General features: G+C 41.7%; 1 protein-coding gene across 7 annotated transcripts in view; it reads left to right on the top strand.

Annotated features, from left to right (window-relative positions):
• The window catches only part of FAM193B (family with sequence similarity 193 member B), a 43,317-nt gene extending 34,707 nt beyond the window's left edge, over positions 1-8,610 (top strand). For 5 of the 7 annotated variants that reach the window (XM_078150293.1, XM_078150295.1, XM_020998595.2 and 2 more), the window contains 4 exons: positions 1,355-2,342; positions 2,757-2,832; positions 4,202-4,299; positions 4,433-8,610. In XM_078150293.1, the coding sequence (XP_078006419.1) occupies positions 1,355-2,342; positions 2,757-2,832; positions 4,202-4,298 (1,161 nt within the window). In that variant the 3' untranslated portion in view covers position 4,299; positions 4,433-8,610. The remainder of the gene's footprint in view (positions 1-1,354; positions 2,343-2,756; positions 2,833-4,201; positions 4,300-4,432) is intronic. The other 2 variants (XR_013484814.1, XM_078150294.1) reach the window with 2 other exon arrangements.
• The last annotated feature ends 12,777 nt before the right edge of the window (positions 8,611-21,387 follow it).

Raw genomic sequence — 21,387 nt, 5'->3', positions numbered from 1 at the left:
TAACTCCCCCTTCTCACATTTTGATTACATTCCACATGTTCCCAGGTCTTGTGATCTACATTCTTTTTCTTTATTTTTAATGTGAAAAAAAGTTTTTAATTGCAAGGTCTCCTAAGAGGCATAAGGGAATTCAGACTGGAAAAAAGCATTAATTGATGATGACCTATGAAAGCCAGTTTAACAGCTCTGTGTGCCAGGCTGTATTGGCTAGTTATACATTAAGGTCAATGGTTCAAGGTCCTGAAAAGCAAATTCCTTACAAAAGAAAATTTTAAAATAACAACCCAATATGGTTTCTAATGTAACAGGTAATGTGCCATGCCGTATCCCTTCAATTTATCTATTTATTTTTGCCAAGTGAAAATTTTTGTATTTTTTTTTCCAATTAGGTAATAATTTTAAACTTTTTTTTTAAGGCAATTGGGGTTAAGTGACTTGCCCAGGGTCACACAGCTAGTATGTGTCAAGTGTTTGGTCTGAGGTGGGATTTGAACTCAGGTCCTCCTGACTTCAGGGCCGGTACTCTATCCACTGCACCACCTAGCTGCCCCTAACATTCATTTTTTTAAAAACTTTTGAGTTCCAAGTTCTTTCTCTCTCCCTCCATCCCCTCCCCTCTCCTTGAGAAGGCAAGCAATTTGACAGAGATTATACATGGATCTTCGTTGTTTTCAAGAGTTACTCTATGTCCTGTGGTATTATCTCTGTTCTCAAAGGTAGCACTGTGTATCATTGTCAAAACAAGTTGTTAGAAGATGTGAACAAAATAGTGTTGATTCAACTCCTAATAAACTGTTATAAAATTAAACTCTCCTATCTGGCTCCTATCTACCTTTCCTGGCTCATCGTGCATTATTCTCTGCACTATATTCCAGCCGTAGTGAACTACTGGCTGCTCTCCATACATATGATGCTACAGTGCTCATCATATGTCACATGTGTCCTAGCCTTTGCCACAGGCCTGGAATGCATTCTCTCTTCACTTCTGCCTTGTAGAATCTTGGCTTCCTTCAAAGCTTAGCTCAAGTGCCAAGCCTGTCCTGATCTCCTTTAATTGCTGCCACCCTCTCCCTCCCAGAAATTACTTTGTGTACGCTTTTATTTATAGGTTATTTTTAGGTCTACGTGTTGTATCCCTTCAGTAGAATGTAAGCTTCTGGAGTGCAGGGAAATTGCCCTTCTTTTTGTCTGTGTGTCCCCAGTGACTAGTATGGTGCATAGTACTTAATATGCTTTTGATAAATGCGTTTTGAATAAATGGAAGAAAACTGACTCCCAAGTATCATGACCTCAAGTCCCATGTCATTGCTGCTAGAATGGCTCTTCCAGCTAACTCTGCATTTTGGATTTGCAGGAGAAGGAGAAGGCCCAGCTGGAAGCTGAGGGCTCTAAGCGTGCTGATCGCAGCTCCATGGCTGGTCGGGGTACAGAACCATCAGGGGAGAAGCTTTTGGAGTGGCCCCAGCTTGAACTGGAGCGGGTCAACAGCTTCTTGACCAGCCGCTTGCAGGAGATCAAGAATACCATCAAAGAGTCCATCCGAGCTAGCTTCAGTGTTTATGACCTTAATCTGGATGTGAATGATTTTCCTAAAAAGGCAGCCATGCTGGAGCAGAGGGACCTGCTTTCCCGCCTTAATGGCTCATCTGACCTACAGGAGATTGGCCTAGATCTCTCACCTTTGACTTTGGGTTCCTCCCAGAACCACACACTACACTCCTCCAGTGAGCCGAGCCCGCCCCAGGATGAGAGAGTGCCTCTTCCCCCACCTCCCACCACTGAGAATGGGCTACTTAAAAGGCTTAGTGCTGTGCCCAACCTCTCCCGGATGATCTGGGTTCAGTCCCCAAAGGCTGCTGACTCAGCCCCTGAAGGGCCAGGCCGCAATGTGAAGGATGCAGTCTCCATCAATGGGCCAGAGCTCCCCGAGCCCCCACCTGGAGGAGGGGGGAGGCAAAAGAAGAATAAAAGGCAAAACAGTCAGGCCAAGAAAAGCGAGACATATGGAGTACCTGGGCATCAGGCCAAGCTGGAGAGCCTTCCCACTAAGGGACAGGCTTCAGGAGCCAGGCAACCAGCCAAGGGCCCAGAGCCCCAAGAAGGGCCCCGGGGGAGCCGGTCAGGGCAGAACTGGGCTTGGAGTGCCAAGGCTGAGAAAGGAAGCTTGTGGAGAAGCCGGAAGAGCGAGGCCAAAATGGACAGGCCGGAGCAGGAATCCATGCAGGCACCTGGCCTTGGCCATGGGCCACTTGGGAGCCCGGCCGGCCTGGGGGCCTCACCACAGACCAAGGGAAAGCACAGGAAGAACCGGAACAAGATGGAGAAGTCTACCACCTCTCTGGGTGAGTGAAAATCGAGCCAGGTGACTTTCTTCATTTTTTTCCAGCCCCTTTCCCCCACCTGTGTCACCTTAGGATAGATGTATTCTGGCTTTGGATTTCAGTTTGGATGAGTTGGGGGGCTTGTCAGAATATGAAGCCAAACACCATCCTGCCCTGTTCCAGCAGTGCCCCTCCCTCCTTCCATGCTCAGAAGGCCACCTCTTTAACCATGAACTGGCTCTGTTTGTCACAAGAAAAACCTCTATCTTGGACTTTGTATTTGTCAATGAGGCAGAGATGATAGATTGTTAAGTCTTTGTTGGGAGATGGTTGGGGAGTCCTAGGCTGGAAGAAACAGCCATTTCTGGGTGAGCTGTATTTTGGGACCAGGAAACTAGATGATGGTGCTGAGTGGCTTTGGGTATGTGTTGCTAGATGATGTGTTCCTGCCCAAGGATGTGGATGGAGTAGAGATGGATGAGACGGACCGGGAGGTGGAATACTTCAAGAGGTAGGTGGGGAAGGGGATAAAATCCATGGGGATACCCTGAATCTAAGGGTCTGTCACTGCCTTCTCCATTTAAAATTAATGCTTTAGAGCCTGTGCTGCACCAAGAAACTCTGGTCAACCAGCTGCTTCCATCACTCTTTAGACCCTGGAGAGCTACAAAAACTTCAGAAGTTCTTGACAGGGAAATCTGATGAGAACCTTTCCGTTCTGGCCTATACTTCCCCAGAGTTTGTGTGCCACCTGTGTTCTCCTTTGGGTGACAGTGAGTTGGAAGTGTAGGGAGAGCCCTTCTAGCCCACCTTGTGCTGCAGTCAGGATGATTGGAGTAGCCTTTACTCCTCTTTCCCCACCCTCTTCTCTGTAGTCACCTAATGTTGTCAGCTTAGTTACTGTTTTGTTTCCAAAGTACATGACAGGGAAAAGAGTGAGATTAGATGAGACGTCTGTCAGGATCCAAGTATTCATAGTTTTCCTGGTTTGTCCCTTAATTCCTTGGACCTCTGTGACTTTTCACTGAGTGGCCACACATATCCCAGTCATAAGTAGCTCTCATTGACTAGGGTCTTAGTCTTATCTGGTCCATTAACAAGGAACACCTTGGCCAGCTTCGGTGGTCCTGGACTAGTTTGTGCCAAATCTGTAATGGACCAGGGAGCCCTGTTTAACTTGAGATTTTGGAGGTTTATTCCTGGCCTCCTAATGAGCCCCTACCCCACTTCCTGCACTTCCCCCAGATCTCATCCTCCTGGAAACCAAAGCAGATAAGTGCTCAATTTTTGCAGTTTTCTACCTCTTTGTCATAGATGGGCATTTCTAGGTTGTAGGATTTGGAGTTGGAGTATAGAAATCATCTAGCCCATCATTGCCCACAGCAATGAGTAATAGCTCTGGGATTTGATACCAGGTCTTTTGATTTAGGGGCAGCTAGGTGGTACAGTGGATAGAGTGCCGGGCCCTGAAGTCAGAAAGACACATCTTCCTGAGTTCAGATCCAGCCTCAGACACTTAGTAGCTGTGTGACCCTGGGCAAGTCACTTAATTCTGTTTGCCTCAGTTTCCTCATCTGTAAAATGAGCTAGAGAAGGAAGTGGCAAACCACTGTAGTACCTGACCTTTGAGAAGAAAACCCCTAATAGGAGCCCAGAGTCAGAAATGACTGAGCAGCAACAACAAAAATTGACTCCATATCTGGTGCTCTCTCCAGTACATCGCGTTACCTGATGTATGAGCAGAGTGTAGGGCAAGTGGTGCTGATGGTTTGGGTGGAGTGGCAAGTATGTCAGACTGTTCTGGTCAGTTGTGGAGGAGCCACGGCATGATGTGATGGGAGGAACACAAGGGATCCTCTGATTTTTGTCTTTCCTCCCAGGTTCTGCCTGGATTCTGCAAAGCAGACTCGTCAAAAAGTGGCTGTGAACTGGACCAACTTCACCCTCAAGAAAATCACTTCCAGCGCAGCTCAGTGAGGTGTGATGGGGGCAGGGCATTGTATGCCTCTGGGTGTGCCACATGGGGTGAGGGGGAGGAGAGGGAGGGCTTCTCCTCCCCATTTACCCACTCCTCTTCCCAGACACTCTGCCTCACTGTGTCCTCTCTCTAGGACTGGCCTGGCTATGGGAGGCCTCATATGCACGCTCTGTGGACTGGAAAGTTTGGCATCCAGTGTAGCATTCCTGCCTCTTTTCCTGTTCCTACTCCCCATTGTGGCATTGTTTCCCCTCTGCACATCATTTTGTGAGCCTGAAGGCACAGGTATTCTTCCTGCCCTTCCTTTCTTCTTTGACTCTGAGCCCTACTTATTCTGGATCTGTCGTTAGTGGTCAGGTGGGCAAGGAGTTAGGAGGAAAGGAGATCACGTCCTGTGCTCCATTTCCCCATCCCAAGGTGACTTGGCTTCTAAAGGACCCTTTAATGGGATGCCCGGGGCCTTCCCTCTCCCCAGCTACCAAGTCCCCAGAGTCAAGACTCTGATGAGTCCAGGTCCCTTTTGTCTTTTTCATGTCTCGTTTTTTGATAAAATGGGGGAGAATACTGACAGACCCCAAGATTTGGGGACCTTGGCCTTGTCCTTTCTCTGTATCATACTCACATTGACACTCCCACTGGGTATGTAGAAGGGCCATGCTGGACCCAATAAAAAAAGCTTTTTAATTTTTTAATTTTATTTAAAAAAAGGATATTATTTTTGTTGTTTCTTATTGGTTTTTCCATGCCTTCCCTCCTGCCTGGTCCCTTTGTTCTCCTTTACTCCAGTTTCCCTTCTCTATGGGTTCCTGAGATGCATGGGAACACTAGTTACTGGTCATCATCTCATCCGTCTTCCACATGACCTTTTCCAGCACAGGCCAGCAAAGAGCAAAAGCCTAGCTCCCCTGCTTCTCTTCTGTTGACAGGGAAGTTGTAGGGAGCATGGAACCCCGGTGTTGAGCCTTCACTTCATATCCAACTTGGACTCCAGGGAAGGGCCTTCCTTGTACTTTCCACACACTCTGAGCGTGCCAGATGCAAAGTAATAGGACACCCTTAAACAGAGCCAGCCCAGGAGTGTCTGAATGGGGTCGAGTTGTAAGATTTTGAGCAGGAAGGGACCTTACACATCATCTTGTTCAGCCCCCTCATTTTACAACTGAAGAAGTGGAGGCCCAGAGAGGGGAAGAAATTTTTCCAAGGTTAAACCAGGTAGTAAATCATAGAACTAGAATTTGGACTCAGGCCCTGAGTCTAAACCTTATGCTGTCGCCAGAAACAGGGGCATCAAAGAGAAAGGAAAGTCCTTGGGATGTGAAGAGCACTTTGTAGAAGACAGGGAGATGTCAGCAGGGTGGTTGAAAGCTGTCTGAGAATGGGGAGTTTGGCTCCCAGATAGGGAGACTGCAGTAAGCACCACACCCACCGTGCATTGTTGTGCACTGAGAGAACCACCGCTCCCTCCCATATCCCCTTCCAGGCATGTCCCTCAGCCTGCTGGTCTCCAGCCTCCACAGTCAGCTGTCTGCCTGAGAGCTTGGATTGTTGTACCAGAGGCTAGAGCAGCTGTCCTTCAGGGCCTGGGGAAACTGACTGGAAAGGGAGGAAAATTGGGATTCCATTTCTTGAGGGGGAACTCATGGGACAATGGTCTTGTTGTTAAAGTTGGCGCAGGGCCCCAGCTGCTAAGTGGCCTGTCTTCCCACCTCTGTAGCACCCTCTGTAGTGAGGAGTGAAGGGTTGGGGGGATGTAGATCAGGGCTGCACAGCTACACTCCTCAGGGAGGGGCTGGGCAGGTCGCTGGTACACTGGCAGCTGCATGCTGCCCTCAGGAATCAAGAGAGAATCTGCTCTCTCCTCTCCCTTACCAACACCAGCCCTCCTCTCCTCCCTTCCAGTGAGGTTGGAAAACCTCCCAAGCAACTAGCTACAAGCAGAGTCATTTTCGTTCTGGAATAAATGGTTCCAGGAATCTCCCTTATTGCTCCTCCCCTTCCCTCCCCCTTGCTTTTAGGAGTGCTCTCTGAACCTCCTGCCTCCCTCTGAAAATGGGACACTTCCGATCCGTTGAACACAATCATAGGATCCAGAGCTGAAAGGACCTTTAGAGGTCATCTAGTCCACCCCCTGCACCCCTATTCCCTTATTGTACAGTAGCTTGCTCAAGGTTAAAGTTGGTAAGTAGTTTAGCCAGGATTAGAACCTCCTGGGTTCTAGTTGGACTCCAAATTTACTACTTCTGTCAGTGCCCGCCCCCCCCCCCCAGCCAGCTACTTAGGGTCTCTGGCCTGACTTGCTGATCACAGAAGTAATAAACTCTTTTGAGAGTTTAGTGGCAGCAGGTTCCCTAAAAGCTGAATATTGACCTGACTGATGTTCTCTTTCTAAAAATCCCTTTGTAGCATGTGCCCAATCAGCTGACTAACCCCAGCCACTCAACCTTGTTCTACATTCTCTCTTTTCTACCCTGAGTTGGAGCACTGGAAGTTCCTAGGGTTCTGTTCCTAACTTTGCCATCAGTGGTGGAGTGAGGAGCCTTTACAGAATGCAGCGGGAATGTTGAGTATCCTTTGAGTGAGACTGGGATTCCCTTGGCCACTTTCCCATTTGGGGAACCTAGTCTGTCCACAGATTCCTAAGCATCGCTCTGGGCAATCAAAATTGCCCCCTACACAATTGAGTTGACCCAGGATGTGGAAGGTTAAAGGGGATCAAGTTTCCACAGGCAAAACAAATACCTCTGACCTGTGGGGAGATCCCTTCCTCAGGATAGACATGTACTTACTGATGAGAATCAGTGCTTTATGAACTTCTTCACTTTTACAAATTTCTCCTTCCCTTCTGTTCCCTGTGCCCCAAGTTCCCTTCCAGAAGGGAGTCAGGGAGTCAGGATTAAGGAATAGATAGGAGCACAGAGACCAAAGTCTCAGAATTATTGTTCTTGCTTTTCTCCTGATTTCCTTCTAACTCTACCCATAGTCTTATAGGAACTAGCACCATATGCCCTGATCTTCTCTTGTGCTCCTTCCCTAAACTCAGTCCTTTTCCCTTGGATTTGTGGAGCCAACATTCCCAACCAGCCTTTTCTGGGCTAGTTGGCTGAGTGACCTGAAACTGGAAGGCAAGGGTAGTCTCCACTCATTCCCTTTCCTTTTCCCCTTTCCCCTTCTGACTTGGGTATGGAGAGCTAAGCAGCCAGAGTTGTTAAAGCTAGGTGCTGACACTTATCTGGGAATGTCTGGGGATGGGAAGCTGGAGGAGCAGGGGTCAAGGTAACAGAGCTAAACACCTGTAGAGAGCAGCAAAATCTCGGGGCTTTGGAGACCCATAGCCAGAGGCCATCTAGCTGCTGGGGCTAGCCGCCTTAGAGGAGGAATTGCTGGGCTCCTTCTTCCATCAGAGAACATAGGAGCCTGGAATTCCACGTGATGTGCTGGTTTTGCCACAGCCCAAGGGAGCAGAATTTGGTGGTGGTGGTACCCTCTTGCCCTAGGGAGGACTAGCTCTGTAGCAAAAAGGACCCTTTCTGCTCACCCCAGGAGGTGGTTCCCCTTCCTTGAGGCCTAGAATACATTTTGAAAGCACCCACTATATTCTGTCCTGTCTGTCTCCTCCCAGGCATGTGTTCTTCCTCCTGTGATTGGGGAAATGGGGATAGAGATTGAAGGCAATCCAGATATTCTGATAAATGTTTTTTATTTCCTTTTATAACCCAAGGAGCGGAAATGGCAAGCAGGCCTGCTCCTGTTGCCATGGTGATCACGGGGTGGAGGTGGGGGTAGTGAAGGGATTGGAACCATTCCTAATGTATGTTAAAAGCCTGAACTATGGAACGGGAAGAGAAGCTGGTTGTGTTATCACCCTCTTTTTTCCCCAGCCCCTGCCTGGTCCACACTGAACTATTCTTCTCCAGGATGGTCGTAGCTCTTGGGTATTGGCTGAATGTCTGGAGAGAAAATACTCTCCCTCCCCTCTCCTGCCCTCACGGTGGCTCTTTCATACCTGTCCACTTGCCACTTGACCACCTAAGAACCCCTCTCCCCGGATGAACCAAAACCTGGATTGACACTGAGCTGTGATGGAAACAAACTCTGGATCTTCGAAAAGCCGATTTCTGGTGCTAGCCAGCCTCCACACTTGGAGCCCGGACTGGGACGGGCTGCTCCCCCAGGGCACTGTGGGGCAAAGGAGCTGGTGGAATTGCCTGCCCAGTGCTTCTCTCTGTGTTTGGTGTTTTTTTTTTATTCTTTACTTTTGATACTGTGAAGATCTTTCATGCTGAAAGATTAAATGACATTTGGACACAGGCAGTGTGCACAGTTATTTGTTCATCTTGCTTAGGGTCAGACCAGTCCAAGGTCTGCTGCAGGCACAAACCTGAGGGGCCTTCATGGGGCTGAGAGGGCAACAGGGGTCCCACCATCCATCCTCCCTTTGCTGGGGGTAGGGGTGAGGGGGCCACTGGACATTCCAAGCTTACTTCATCTCCCGTGGCTACTTTTGTTTCTTTACCACCTGCCCTTGCTGTCCATACTCTGTCAGCCTCAGCCTCCTTTTTCAGCATTCTCTAAATAAAGGGGATTGCTGAACTCCGTGATGCATAGCCACATGGCGTCACCGTGAGATGAGAACTGTTCAGAAGCTGGGCTGGGGAAGTGGTGGTGGGGTTGGGGGGGGGGTGAGCAGATTCAGTCTGCTCGGCTGAATCCTGGGTCCGGGTCACTGTTTATCTCCTTCCATTCATTCAACAAGTATACTTAGCAATACCTACTCTGTGAAAGGCTCATAAAGCAACAACAACAAAAACTGTCCCTGAACACTGAGGGCTGTCACTTCTACCAGGAGGATACAATGTTTATGTAGATAATTGTATACAAGATGTTTTGAGGAGGGAGGGAACACTGAGAACAAGAGCAGGGGTCTCCTGACCATGTTATATTTACTGATAAATTAGCTCAACAGGCAGCTGCTGGTCCAGATGGATGTCATCCTGAGTAATAGCCATTTTTTTAAAAGTTACTTTTTTTCAGTATGGATGGTTAGACCAGTCTCCCATCACTCTGGAATTTATGGAGAAGCCTTTGCTGGGGCAAATAAGGAATATATTTGTGAATAAGATCCATTTAGAAATCACTCACTGTCAAAAAAAGAGTTCTTTCTGCACTCTGCCCAGTCCACCTCTTTCATGACACTGTCAAACAGCTTAGGTGGGCATGTATCTATTTTATGCCTCAATTGACATTAACACTGAGTGGGTCATTGAACAAAGTCATTGTAAGTCTTATCTAATTTTAACAAGTATGGGATGCACCTTGAGGAGAACCTCAAGACTTCGTTGTCTTCCAAATTTAATGCTTTTTTTTTAGGTGCAGTCTTTGTTTTTTCACCTTTTAGTTTGTGTGACCATAAAGGTGTGGTATATAAGGAATTCTGTGAAAACATGCCTGTTTCCTTCACATGTTGAAAAAATGAAAAAACCTAGGATATTCTAAAAATGTACATAAACTTTTCATAAAGGTTTGCATAGAGTTGAGAAAATAAGCATATGTTGTGGTAGTGGCCAGTCTCTTAGTCACCTTTTTATGGAAGAAATATCTATATAGTATTTTCTTTTGGAATCTCCAGAACAGACTAGGCACAAGACCCAGAAGTAATTGAATATGGCAAAATGGTGTTCAGTAAAACCAAAGACTAACTTCTGGGGTAATGACTTACTATTCACTAAAAACTGGTGGGGAAACAAAAAACGGTCTGGCAGAAATTAGATGTAAACTAACATCTGACATCACATACCACAGCAAACTCCAAATGGATACATAATCTAGATGTAAAATATCAAAGTGTAGAAGGGAATATCTTTCACAACTGGATAGGGAAAGAGTTCTTGATCAAACAAGGGAAAGAGGGTCAAAGATAAAAGTGGACAGTTTTTATTATTAAAAGTTGAAACAAAGTCAACTCAGTTATGAGGGAAACATCCAGGGAAAATTTGCGCAAACTTTTCTAATATAAAGTTCTGATTTCTAAGATAACTAGGGAATTGATATAAATACCTAAGAGCAAGAGCTATTCCCCAGAGGATAAGTGGTCAAATGATAGGTTTCTACAGTTCTCAAAAAAGGAAATCAAGCTTTTTAACTTTTCACATGCGAAGTTGTTCCAAATCACTAATAAATAAGAAAAACGTAAATTAAAACAACCCTTCAGATCGACAAAGATGCCAATTATTGGAGTAGCTGTGGGAGGATACACATTAGTGTGCTGTTGATGGAACCGGGAAGTGGTTCAACTGTTGGAAAAGTCACCAAATTGTGCAGACCTTTTGATCCAGTGATACCAGTATTAAGACTTGCAACCCAAAGAGATCAAAGAAAGAGGAAAGGGCCCATGTATGCAAAATTTTTATAGTAGTAATTTTTTATTGTAGCAAAGGACTAGAAGCAGTACTTATCAATTGTGGAGTGGCTGAACAAATAATAGTATATGAATGTAATATTATTGCACCATAATAACTACAACATTGGTAAAAAAAAAAAAGAATGGTGAAAGACCTAAGAAGTGGGATAAATGCAATGATTAGTCTAGGAGACTGGTAAGTTCTGCTTGGTGGGAGAAGTGATGGACAAGAGGTAAAGAATGAAATATATACATTTTCATCCGTTGCCAATATGTGGATTTATTTAGTATAACTACTTTTGTTACAAGGGAGGGTTTGGGGGGGAGGGTAGATGAAGTTGAGTGGTAGTGGGGAATAGTGATTTTGTTGTTGTTTCCGAATCTATGTGACCCCATGAACTTTGTCCATGGGGTTTTCTTGGCAAACATATGGGAATGATTGGTCATTTCCTTCACCAGTGTGTCCCCATTTTACAGATGAGAAACTCAGGCAAATAGGGGTTAAGTGACTTGCCTAGGGGCACATAGCTAATAAGTATCTGAGGCTGCATTTGAACTCAGATCTTCCTGACTCCAGACCTGGTGCTCTATTCATGGTACCGCCTAGCTGCTGTTGATAGTGATACCAAATAAAGGGGAGAAAAGAAAACAGCATCAATGGATTATTTTAGATCCATTAGAAGAGAGCAGAAGGAAGTTCAGAAACATCAGACAAGTACGATAGTATTGGAATTACCATGTTAAATTAGAAACATAGTTTAACATGTGTATACATACACAATGTAGAAACTATTTTGGTATCTTGAAGAATCAATCCTTGAGTGCCTTTAAAATTGTGTCACTTCCAGTACTTTTTTTTTGTAAATAGTGTTTTTTCCAATTACACATAAAGACAATTTTCAGTATTCTTTTTTTATATATTTTGAGTTCCAAATTTTTCTCCCTTCCTCCACACCCATTTCCCCAAGATGGCAAGCAATCTGAGATAGGTTAAACATGTGCAACCATGCTAAACATTTCCAAATTAGTCATGTTGTGAAAGAAGAAACAGAACAAAAAGGAAAAAAAAAACCAAAAAAAAAATGAAGTAAAGATAGTATGCCTTGATCTTCATTCAGACTCTGTCAGTCCTTTCTCTACTTGTGGATGATGCTGATTTTTCTGTATCTGCTAGATCAGATGTGGCTGCTTTTCCAGACTCTGTGTTAAGTACTTCTGTGTTTGATAGTCTCTTCACTTTATGCTCCCTGTGGTTGACATCAGCTCCCTATGGGCTCAGTTGCCATCCCTATGCCAACAAGGCTCACTCCTCCCCGACCCGTGAGCTTGACATCCAGCTCTAGTATCTCTCTCGAGCTTTAGTCTTATATCACCTTTGGTACATTCCAAACTGGATAGGCACAGGAATAGAGGTATCCAAAACTCTTCCTTCCAAAGTCACTCTTCTGAACTTCCCCATTTCTGTAGAGAGAACCATTATCCTTTTAGACACCCAGATTTACAACTTCTGTGTCATTTCCCCCATGCTTTATTCTCATCCCACATACCCAATCTGTTGACACATCTTGTTTCTATTTTCACTTCTATTAATCTGTCCCCTTCTTTCCACCTACACAGCTACCATCCCTAGTTTAAACCCTCATTACTTCTCATCTAGATTATTGTAATAGCCACCTATTTGATCTTGCTTCAAGTCTCCAAGCTCCATCCTCCACACAGCAACTACCAAAGTGATTTTCCAAAAATCCAGGTCTGACCATATCTTCTCAGTAAACTCTAGTGCAGGGATTCTTTGCTTTTTGTGTGTGTATGTGATTGCCCTTTTGCAATTGTTAAAGCCTATGGATATTCTCAGAATAATGTTTTTAAATTCATAAAACAAAATACTTAAGATTACTAAACCAATTATATTGAAATAGTTGTCAAAATATTTTTAAAAATAAATTCATGGTGTCTGGGTTAAGAACCCCTGTTAGTGACTTTCTGTTAGCTTTAAGAATTTCTCATTTTGGCACTGAAAGCCCTTGACAACCTGGCCCTAACATACTTTTCCAACCTTATTACATATTACTTTCTTACATACTATAGTCCTTTCTGTTAATACATGACACTCCCATCTCCTAGTTCTGTGCTTTCTCAATGGCTATAACCGCATGCCTAGAATGCGCTCCATGCTTACCTTTACTTCTCAGAATCTCTAGTTTCCTTTGAGGTTCAGCCAACAATCATCTTTACATGAAGCCTTTCTTATTCCTGCAGCTACTATTTCCCCTAAAAATTATCTTGTCTGTCTTATGTATACATAAATACATGTTCTTTGCCTCAGCTAAACTATAAACTTTGAGAAGACAAACTCACTTTTGTCTTTGTATCTCTAGTGTCTAGCACAGTGCCTGGTACATAATACATGTTATAAATATTTGTTGATTCTTTGGTTGTAATATAGACAACAGTGAAAAGCAATCACTACAAAAATGCTGGCAAATCTATTTTGCATGTCTCTCTTGCCATTCCAGTTTCATTAACTGGAATCAACAAGCATTTGAGTGCATGGTATTTGATATTAATGTGCTAGGTGCCTAAAGATGAAGAAAATTACATCCCCTGCCCTCAGGGAAAGATGATCTAATTGAGAAACATATGATTATAATATAAGTTCAAAAATTAGGTTCATAGGAAGGGCTAAATTGTCAGGAGATTAAAGAGGGAGGGAGTACTCCTAGCTTTTAAAAAAAAATACATATAGCACTTCAAGATTTCCAAGGCACTTTACAAATATTTCATTAGAACTTCACAACAACCTGGGGTTGTTGGGCATGAGGGAAGTATAAGTGCTGTTATCTCCATTTTAGAAATGAGCAAAATGAGGAAGAGATTGACTTGCCCAGGGTCACACAATGTCTGAAGTTGTATTTGAACTTAGGTCTTAGACTCCAGGTCTAGAGCTCTAGCCCCTGCTCTACCCAGATGCCTTGGGGAAGATTAGGGAATACATTTATGGAGGAGTTTGCACCTGAAGAACAGTGTCAGTAGGAGAGCATGTCAAGAGGCTATATTGTAGACATGGAGAACAATCTGCCAAGTCATAAATAGGAGAGAATATAATAAGATAAAGAAATAGCAACTAGATCAAAATCCTGCTCAGGACCTTTCCTGTAAAATGAAAAGATTGAACTAAATAATCTCTAGATCTTCCGTATCCACCGCCACTCATCATTCCTTATAACAAAGCCATTCCTTTTAACAATTTTCTTTAGAAGAAAAAAGGAAGAGAAAAATTTAATTAACAATGGTCAACATATTAAAAAAAGTTATTGTTCCTAACTGTTGGATTTTGTTGATACCCACTGCCTGCCTCTCCATTGCCTTCTGTGTGACACTCATTTCAGAAGCAGTTGTATTCTTTGTCTCTGACTGCCATATAGTAGCACCAATAGAACTTTAGTAGTAAAAAGATGGGCCTTTTCTTTTAGGGGAAGCTTGCTTCAGAAAAGGAGCTTTGCAATTTCCTGAATACAATCCAGTCCACTCTCCTCCTATGTTCAACTTAGCTTTAACTCATCCGTCTGTACTGTCCATCTCAAATCTGTAAAACTATGAACAAGTGTTTTAGGGTGTCCGTCTAAATTCATGTTGAAATCTAATCAATAAACACTCTTCATCAACTTGATCTGGAAAGACCAAGTGTGAATGGAAAAGCCAAACTGTGTGTGGGTGATTACAGATCTCTTCCAGGAATTTCTGCTATATATCCTGGAGCTTGATGCAGTCGGCAGAATGTCATCCACCAATGAGCAACTGGAGGACTTCACCATCTGCAGAAAAACCCTCCTTAACCTGGAATCTGTGATGTATCCATCTCCCGGTTTTAATCATCATTTAATGTTTTGTTTCAGATAGTCATTAAAGTGGGTTATTTCTGTTATATCTTCCAAAGAATCTTGGATGATCTTGATATATGGATAGGAGAAATTTCAAGAGACTTTAAGGCAGCATTTTGTTCTACTAAATCAAATGTTTTTTCAAAATAAACAATAAGCACTTTGGGGTCTTATGCTTTCTTCATCTTTCAATTAATTGTGAAATGGTGAAGATGTGGGTTGAATATTGCTAGCAAAAGCTTGCTTGTTTTCTACTAATTGTTCATTGAGGATGCCCTGGATTCACGTATAGCTTACTCCTGTACAAGTTTTGTATAGTTAGAACAGTAGGTTTGTCGTTATCCATGTTCTCTTGGTCATGTTTTTCCAGTAATAATAAGGTCTTAGGGTTTTCCCACACACACATTGGGTATCATCTCCTCCTTACGTCCCTTGTATATCAGTCATCACACCCTTACACACCCTTGTACATACCCTTCCTCCAGCATAGATTGTTATATATACATTGTCTGATCAGCTACCTTTTTTTTGTCTTGGTTCCCTTTCTTGCCATTTCTGCCTCCTCTATAAGCATATCTGGTACTATCATGCTACAGTCTCAACATAGTGGTTTCACTGTCCTTGATGGAGAAAACAATTTCTTATGTTTTTTTTGAATTTCCCCCATTTTCTTCTGTCTGTATTTTTTCCTTTTTTATCCTTGAATGCCCTTGGAATGACTTTGCTTAGTTGGATATTTTGCCAAGCATTCTTTTTGTTTTGTTTTGAGGCAATTGCGGTTAAGTGACTTGCCCAGGATCACACAGCTAGTAAGTGTCAAGTGTTTGGTCTGAGGCGAGATTTGAACTCAGGTCCTCCTCATTTCAAAGCCAGTGCTCTATCCACTGTGCTACCTAGCTACCCCAAACTAGGACTTTTTTTTAAGGCAATTGGGGTTAAGTGACTTGCCCAGGGTCACACAGCTAGTAAGTGTCAAGTGTTTGGTTTGAGGCCGGATTTGAACTCAGGTCCTCCTGACTTCAGGGCTGGTGCTCTATCCACTGTGCCACCTAACTGCCCCTTTTGCCAAGCATTCTTTAAACTGGTTTTAATTTCCATTCTTATAGAATATCATTAAAAATTTTTGTTTTATCTTCCTCCATCCACTAAGGCAAGAAATCCTATACACATTATACATATGAAGTCATGCTATAAAAAAAGGAGAGGAGAAGAACAACAACAACAAGAAAGAAACATAAAGAGAAAAAATATGCTTCAGTTTGTACTCAGAGTCCATTAGTTCTCTTTTTGGAGCTAAGAGCATTTTTCATCATGAGTCCTTTGGAAGTGTTGCAGATCGTTGTATTCTTTTTCTTCGTAAATTTTAAAATTTATTTTAAACAAATACAAAATGAGAAAAGAAAAAAAAATTGCCATGTACATAGTAGAACATGAGAGGATTCAATATAAAACAAATGTCCATTTCAAGAAAATCTGTATAATAAATACTACACATTGTTTTCAAAACTGCCCAGCTTTTCTTTGCTGCCTTGTAGGTTTTCTTTTGTTCTCTGCTGTGCACTTTTTACTTTATTTTTCCCCTCCCCCCAAAGAAAGCTACAATTAAGTATGGATACACATACACACACACACATACACACACACATATGTACATAGATATCTATAAACATACACGTATGTAATCATGCATGTATATGTAAGACTGTACTATGGTTATTTCCACTTGTCATCTGTTTCTCTGAAGGTGGATAACATCTTCCTTCATAAGTCCAAGTCTTTCCATGTTTTTCTGAATCAACCAGCTCATCATTTCCTTTTTTTTAAATATAAATTTATTTATTTTTAGTTTTCAGCATTCACTTCCACAAGTTTTTGAGTTCCCAATTTTCACCCCATTTCCCCCCTCCCCCCACCCCAAGATGGCATGCATTCTGAATATCCCTTCCCCTACTCTGTCCTCTCTTCTATCTCTCTCCCCTTCTCTTATCCCCTTCCCCTTCTATTTTCCTGTAGGGCAGGATAGACTTCTGTACCCCATTTCCTATATTTCTTATTTCCCAGTAGCATGTGAAAACATTTTTTTAAGCATGTTTTTAAAACTTTAGGTTTCAAATTTTCTCTCTTCCTCCCCACCCACCCTCATTGAAAAGGCAAGCAACTCAATATAGATTGTACATGTGCAGTTATGCAAAACACGGCCATAGTAAACATGTTGTGAAAAACTAACTCTATTTCCCTTAATCCTATCCTGCCCTCCCATTTATTCTATTCTTTCTTTTGACCCTGTTCTTCCTCAGAAGTATTTACTTCTGATTGCCCCCTTTCCTAATCTGCCCTCTTCTCTATCAACCTCCTGCTCTCTTGTCCCCTTCTCCCCCTATTTTCCTGTAGGGTAAGACAGATTTCCATACCCAATTGAATGTGTATGTTATTCCCTCCTTAAGCCAAATCCTATGAGAATAAGATTCACTCATTCCCTCTCACCTTCCCCCGTTTCCCCTCCACTGTAAGAAACTTTTCTGGTTTTTTTTTTTTTTGTGCAGCTCATTATTTCCTATACCACAGCAATATTTCAACCCAATCACATCCTGTCTGAGAGATTGTCTATGAAAGTCTTGCTCCCAATTCTCTGCATTCCTTCTATTCTTGGCTGCATAGGCTTTTTTTATACAAAAAAATTTTAATTTAAAATAATCAAAATTATCCATTTCACTCTTCAACGATGCTCTCACCTTATAATATAGATTAAGGTTTCATTCTACTGAATCTACTTCCTTTACATCTTTTTTCCCTGTTTTTTTTTAAGTTCCTGACCTTTTGCTCTTCCAAATGAACTTTGTTATTATTTTTTCTAACTCAGCAAGATAATTTTTTAGTAATTTAATTGGGATGGCACTGATTAAATAGATTGGTTAGGCAAAATTGTCATTTTAAAAATTATATTGACTTTACCTGCCCATGAACAATAAATATTACTTCGGTTACTTAGATCTTAGTTTATTTATATGAAAAGTGTTTTTATGTTTATGTTCATATAATTCCTGTGTCTGTTTTGGCAGGTATATACTCTGGTATTTCATACTGTCTATTTATTTTAAATGGTCTAAAACAATATTGAACAATATTGGAACAGATAGTGTTGTTTCCCTATTTTTCTCTTTTGATTAAATCTATTTTAGCTTTAACTTTGAGATCATGATTTCCATCTCTGCTTTTTTTACATAATAAATTCTACTCCTAACCTTTATTTTATCTTTGTGTATATCTCTTACTTTTATAGCATTTCCTGAAAGCAACATATTGTTGAATTCAAATTTTTAGTCTGCTATCAGTTTTCATATTATGGGTAAATTCATCCCAATCACATTCTAAGCTATAGTGACTTGTGTATTTTCCTCCTTTCCATTTTTTCTTCAGTATCCTTCTCACTCTGTTCCTATCCCTCTTCACTCCTCTGCTTTACTTCTACCTGCTACCTCGCCCTCCTATTCCTTAACCTACTCACCCCTCCAGGAGTCTCTCCCTTGTCCTCTCCTCACAACCCTATCCGCTTGCCCTCTTATTTCTTTCTAAGACTTTTATACCCTTCTAGATACATATGTTGTTACTTCTTTAACCCATTCCCAATGAGAGTAAGATTCCAGGACTACCTTCCCTCCCCCCATTAGCTTCTTTGTATCAGTTTTTCCTTTATGCTTCATTTGTGTAAGGTAGTTTCTTCCTACACAGTTTTATTTCGTTAGAATCACCCCATCATACTCAGCTCAGCCCAAGCCTTTCTTTCAAACTACCCAAATAATGATGACAGTCATAAGAGTACTGCTAATATTTTCACATATAAGAAGTCAACAATTTGACTTTATTAAGTCCCTTATAATTGCTCTTTAATGTTTACCTTATATTTCTCCTGGATGTTATATGTTGAATTTCCCCTTGAGCTCTGCTGTTTTTGTCACAAATACCTGAAAGTCTTTTAGTTTGTTAAATGTCCATTTTATGGGGCACCTAGGTGGCACAGTGGATAAAACACTGGCCTTGGAGTCAGGAGGACCTGAGTTCAAATCCAGCCTCAGACCAAACACTTCACACTTACTAGCTGTGTGACTCTAGGCAAGTCTCTTAACCCCAATTGCCTCACCAAAACAAAAATGTCCATTTTATTTTCATTCAGGATTATACTTAAATTTGCTGGGTAAGTTATCCTTGGTCATAACCCCAGCTCTTTTGCTTTCTGCAATATAGTATTCCAATTCCTACTCATCCCCTTCAACATAGTAGCTGCTAGGTCTTGTGTAATCCTTATTGTACCTCCATGATATTTAAATTATTTTTTTTTCTCAAATTGCTTTCAATATTTTCTCCTTAACCTGGGAGCTTTGAAACTTGGCTGTAAAATCCTGTTAGTTTTCCCCTGGGATCTTTTTCAGGTGGTGATCAGTGGATTTTTTTTCTATTTCTGTTTTGCCTTCTTGTTCTAGAACTTAAGGGCAATTTTTCTTGATAATTTCTTGTAATATTATATCAAGATTCTCTTTTTTATCATAATTTTCAGGTAGTCTGACTATTCTTATATTATTTCTCCTTGATCTGTTCTCCAGATCGGTTGTTTTTCTCTGATGAGATGTTTCACATTCTCTTCTTTTTTTTTGTTCTTTTAATTTTGTTTTATTATTTCTTGGTGTCTTAGAACATCATTAGCTACCCTTTGTCCAATTCTAGTTTTCAAGGAATTATTTTCTTCCTTAAGTTTTTGATTCTCTATTTCAAGTTGGTTGACTTTCTTTTCATAATTTTCTTGGATTGCTCTTATCTTTTTAAAAATTTTTTCTTCAATCTCTCTTATTTGATTTTTAAAGTCCTTTTTAAGTTTTTCCAAGAACTCTTTCTGTGCTTGGGACCATTTGACTGTGGATCATTGTATTGATAAGAGTTGCTAAGTCTTTCACAGCTGATTATTCTTACAATGTTGTTACTGTGTACATTGTTGTCCTAGTTTTTCTCATATCAGTTCATATGAGTTCCCAGGTTTTTCTAAAACCATGCTCTTCATCATTGTGTACAAAACAATGGTATTCCAGCTAAAATATGATTTTTAAAAGCCTTCCTGTTCCCTTCTCAAACCTTCAGCAAGGATGCTGTCAATGCATGTGTAGAATATTCACATGAACATTTTGTACAGATGGGAAAGTAGCCATTTGGGTTGGTGGTCATGAACTTTTTTTTGGTAATAGTAATATCTGAGATCTTTTCCCAAGACTTTGAGATCCTTCTTCCATTGAAAATCAATCCCTCAACAAATTCTATCACATCCATCAAGGAGGTATGTATTGGTCTAGTCCAGCTTCTCTTCCCGTCTTTGTTTTCTTTAATGTCTTTCCTACTTCTTTATGCAGCATATCCAGGATCATGAAGATACATTCCAAATGTGGTGACTGCACTGTCTTTTACGGCAAGAAGTTTGTTCATTTTTACAGATCTTTCCCATTTTTTTGTTTGTCTTCCTTCCAGCTTCATCCTTAAGTGCCCTTGGGATGCCTTTGATTAGTTGGTTCTCTCATCAAGCTCTCTGTAAACCTGTTTTTCCCTCTGCTACTCTTGTTGTTTTATCAGGCAATTCTGATCTTAATCTTTTCTCATCTAAGTCTTCCAGAATTCATTCCCCCTCCTTCAGGCCCAGGGGAAATTAATCGGCTCATTTTTGGAGCTCTTTCCCTCGACACCAGGCCATGCTTTAGCTTTACGTTTCATCCAGTTATCCACCCAAGACACCTCATTCTGCCTTCCATTATTGACCTGCACTTCTCCACTGAAGCAGCATTCTCCATATTGGGCTTGAGACCTAGACCTTCACATACCCAGTTCTTCCAGAATCCATACCTCCAGTCCCTGAAGAAGTTAATACTAATTTTTGGAGCTCCAGACCTCAGACCCAATCCAAATGATTGGTATCTAGGTTTGTGCAAATTTGCCCACTTAAGCCCACTACAAATTTACAGGCTGTCTTTGGACATCAGACTAGGCTTTAGCCTCAGGTGTCATATAGCCTTCTATCCAGACCATTTTACCATCTGCCTGTGGCTGCTGACCTGTTCTACCCCCATCCCCTTTCTACCTCAATCCTTACTCTTGTCATTGCTCTCATATATGTGTTATTTCCCCTTATTTGAATGTAAGCTCCTTGAGGGTAGGGACTATCATTTAAAAAAAGTACTTAGCGCAGTGCCTTGTACATAGTAGGTTCTTTATAAATGCTTTTCATTCTTTCCCCTATTCTCACCCCCTCTTTCTTATAGCCTGATGTAGTGGAAATAGTCCTAGATTTGGAGTTAGACACCTAACTTTGTGTCCCAGCTCTGTCCCTTACCATTTCTGCAACTTTGGGCAAGTGAATAATCATATTTGCACAACCTACCACATGGGGTTGTTGTAGAGAAATTATTTATAAACCTTAAAGTATTATAGAAGTGGGAAGTATCCCATTGGAGATGATAATCCTTGTCTCAACTCCCTAACAAGGCTTTTGTGATAGAATGAGAAAATGTAATTGGAGAACACTACAAATGTGAGTCATTTTTTGCTTGTTTACTATTAGTATTCATATTTCAATATTTTCCATGGATCTGTAATCTTCCATCAGTGTAGATCATTGATCCATGCCTTCTTTTCCAGTTCTTGTCCATGTTCTCTCATAGATCCTTTAAATTTTTTTCCTTTTTTTGTTGTGAACTTAACAATCACCAACAAACACAAACATTCCAGTACACAAAGAACAAAAAAAAAGATTGTATATTAAACTATGAATTTCTGTTA

This window comes from Phascolarctos cinereus, unplaced genomic scaffold, assembly GCF_003287225.1.
Source record: "Phascolarctos cinereus isolate Bilbo 61053 unplaced genomic scaffold, phaCin_HiC Scaffold_2;HRSCAF=192, whole genome shotgun sequence".
Taxonomy (NCBI): domain Eukaryota; kingdom Metazoa; phylum Chordata; class Mammalia; order Diprotodontia; family Phascolarctidae; genus Phascolarctos; species Phascolarctos cinereus.
Note: the sequence above shows the minus strand (reverse complement) of the source record. Positions and strands in the feature narration are given on the sequence as shown.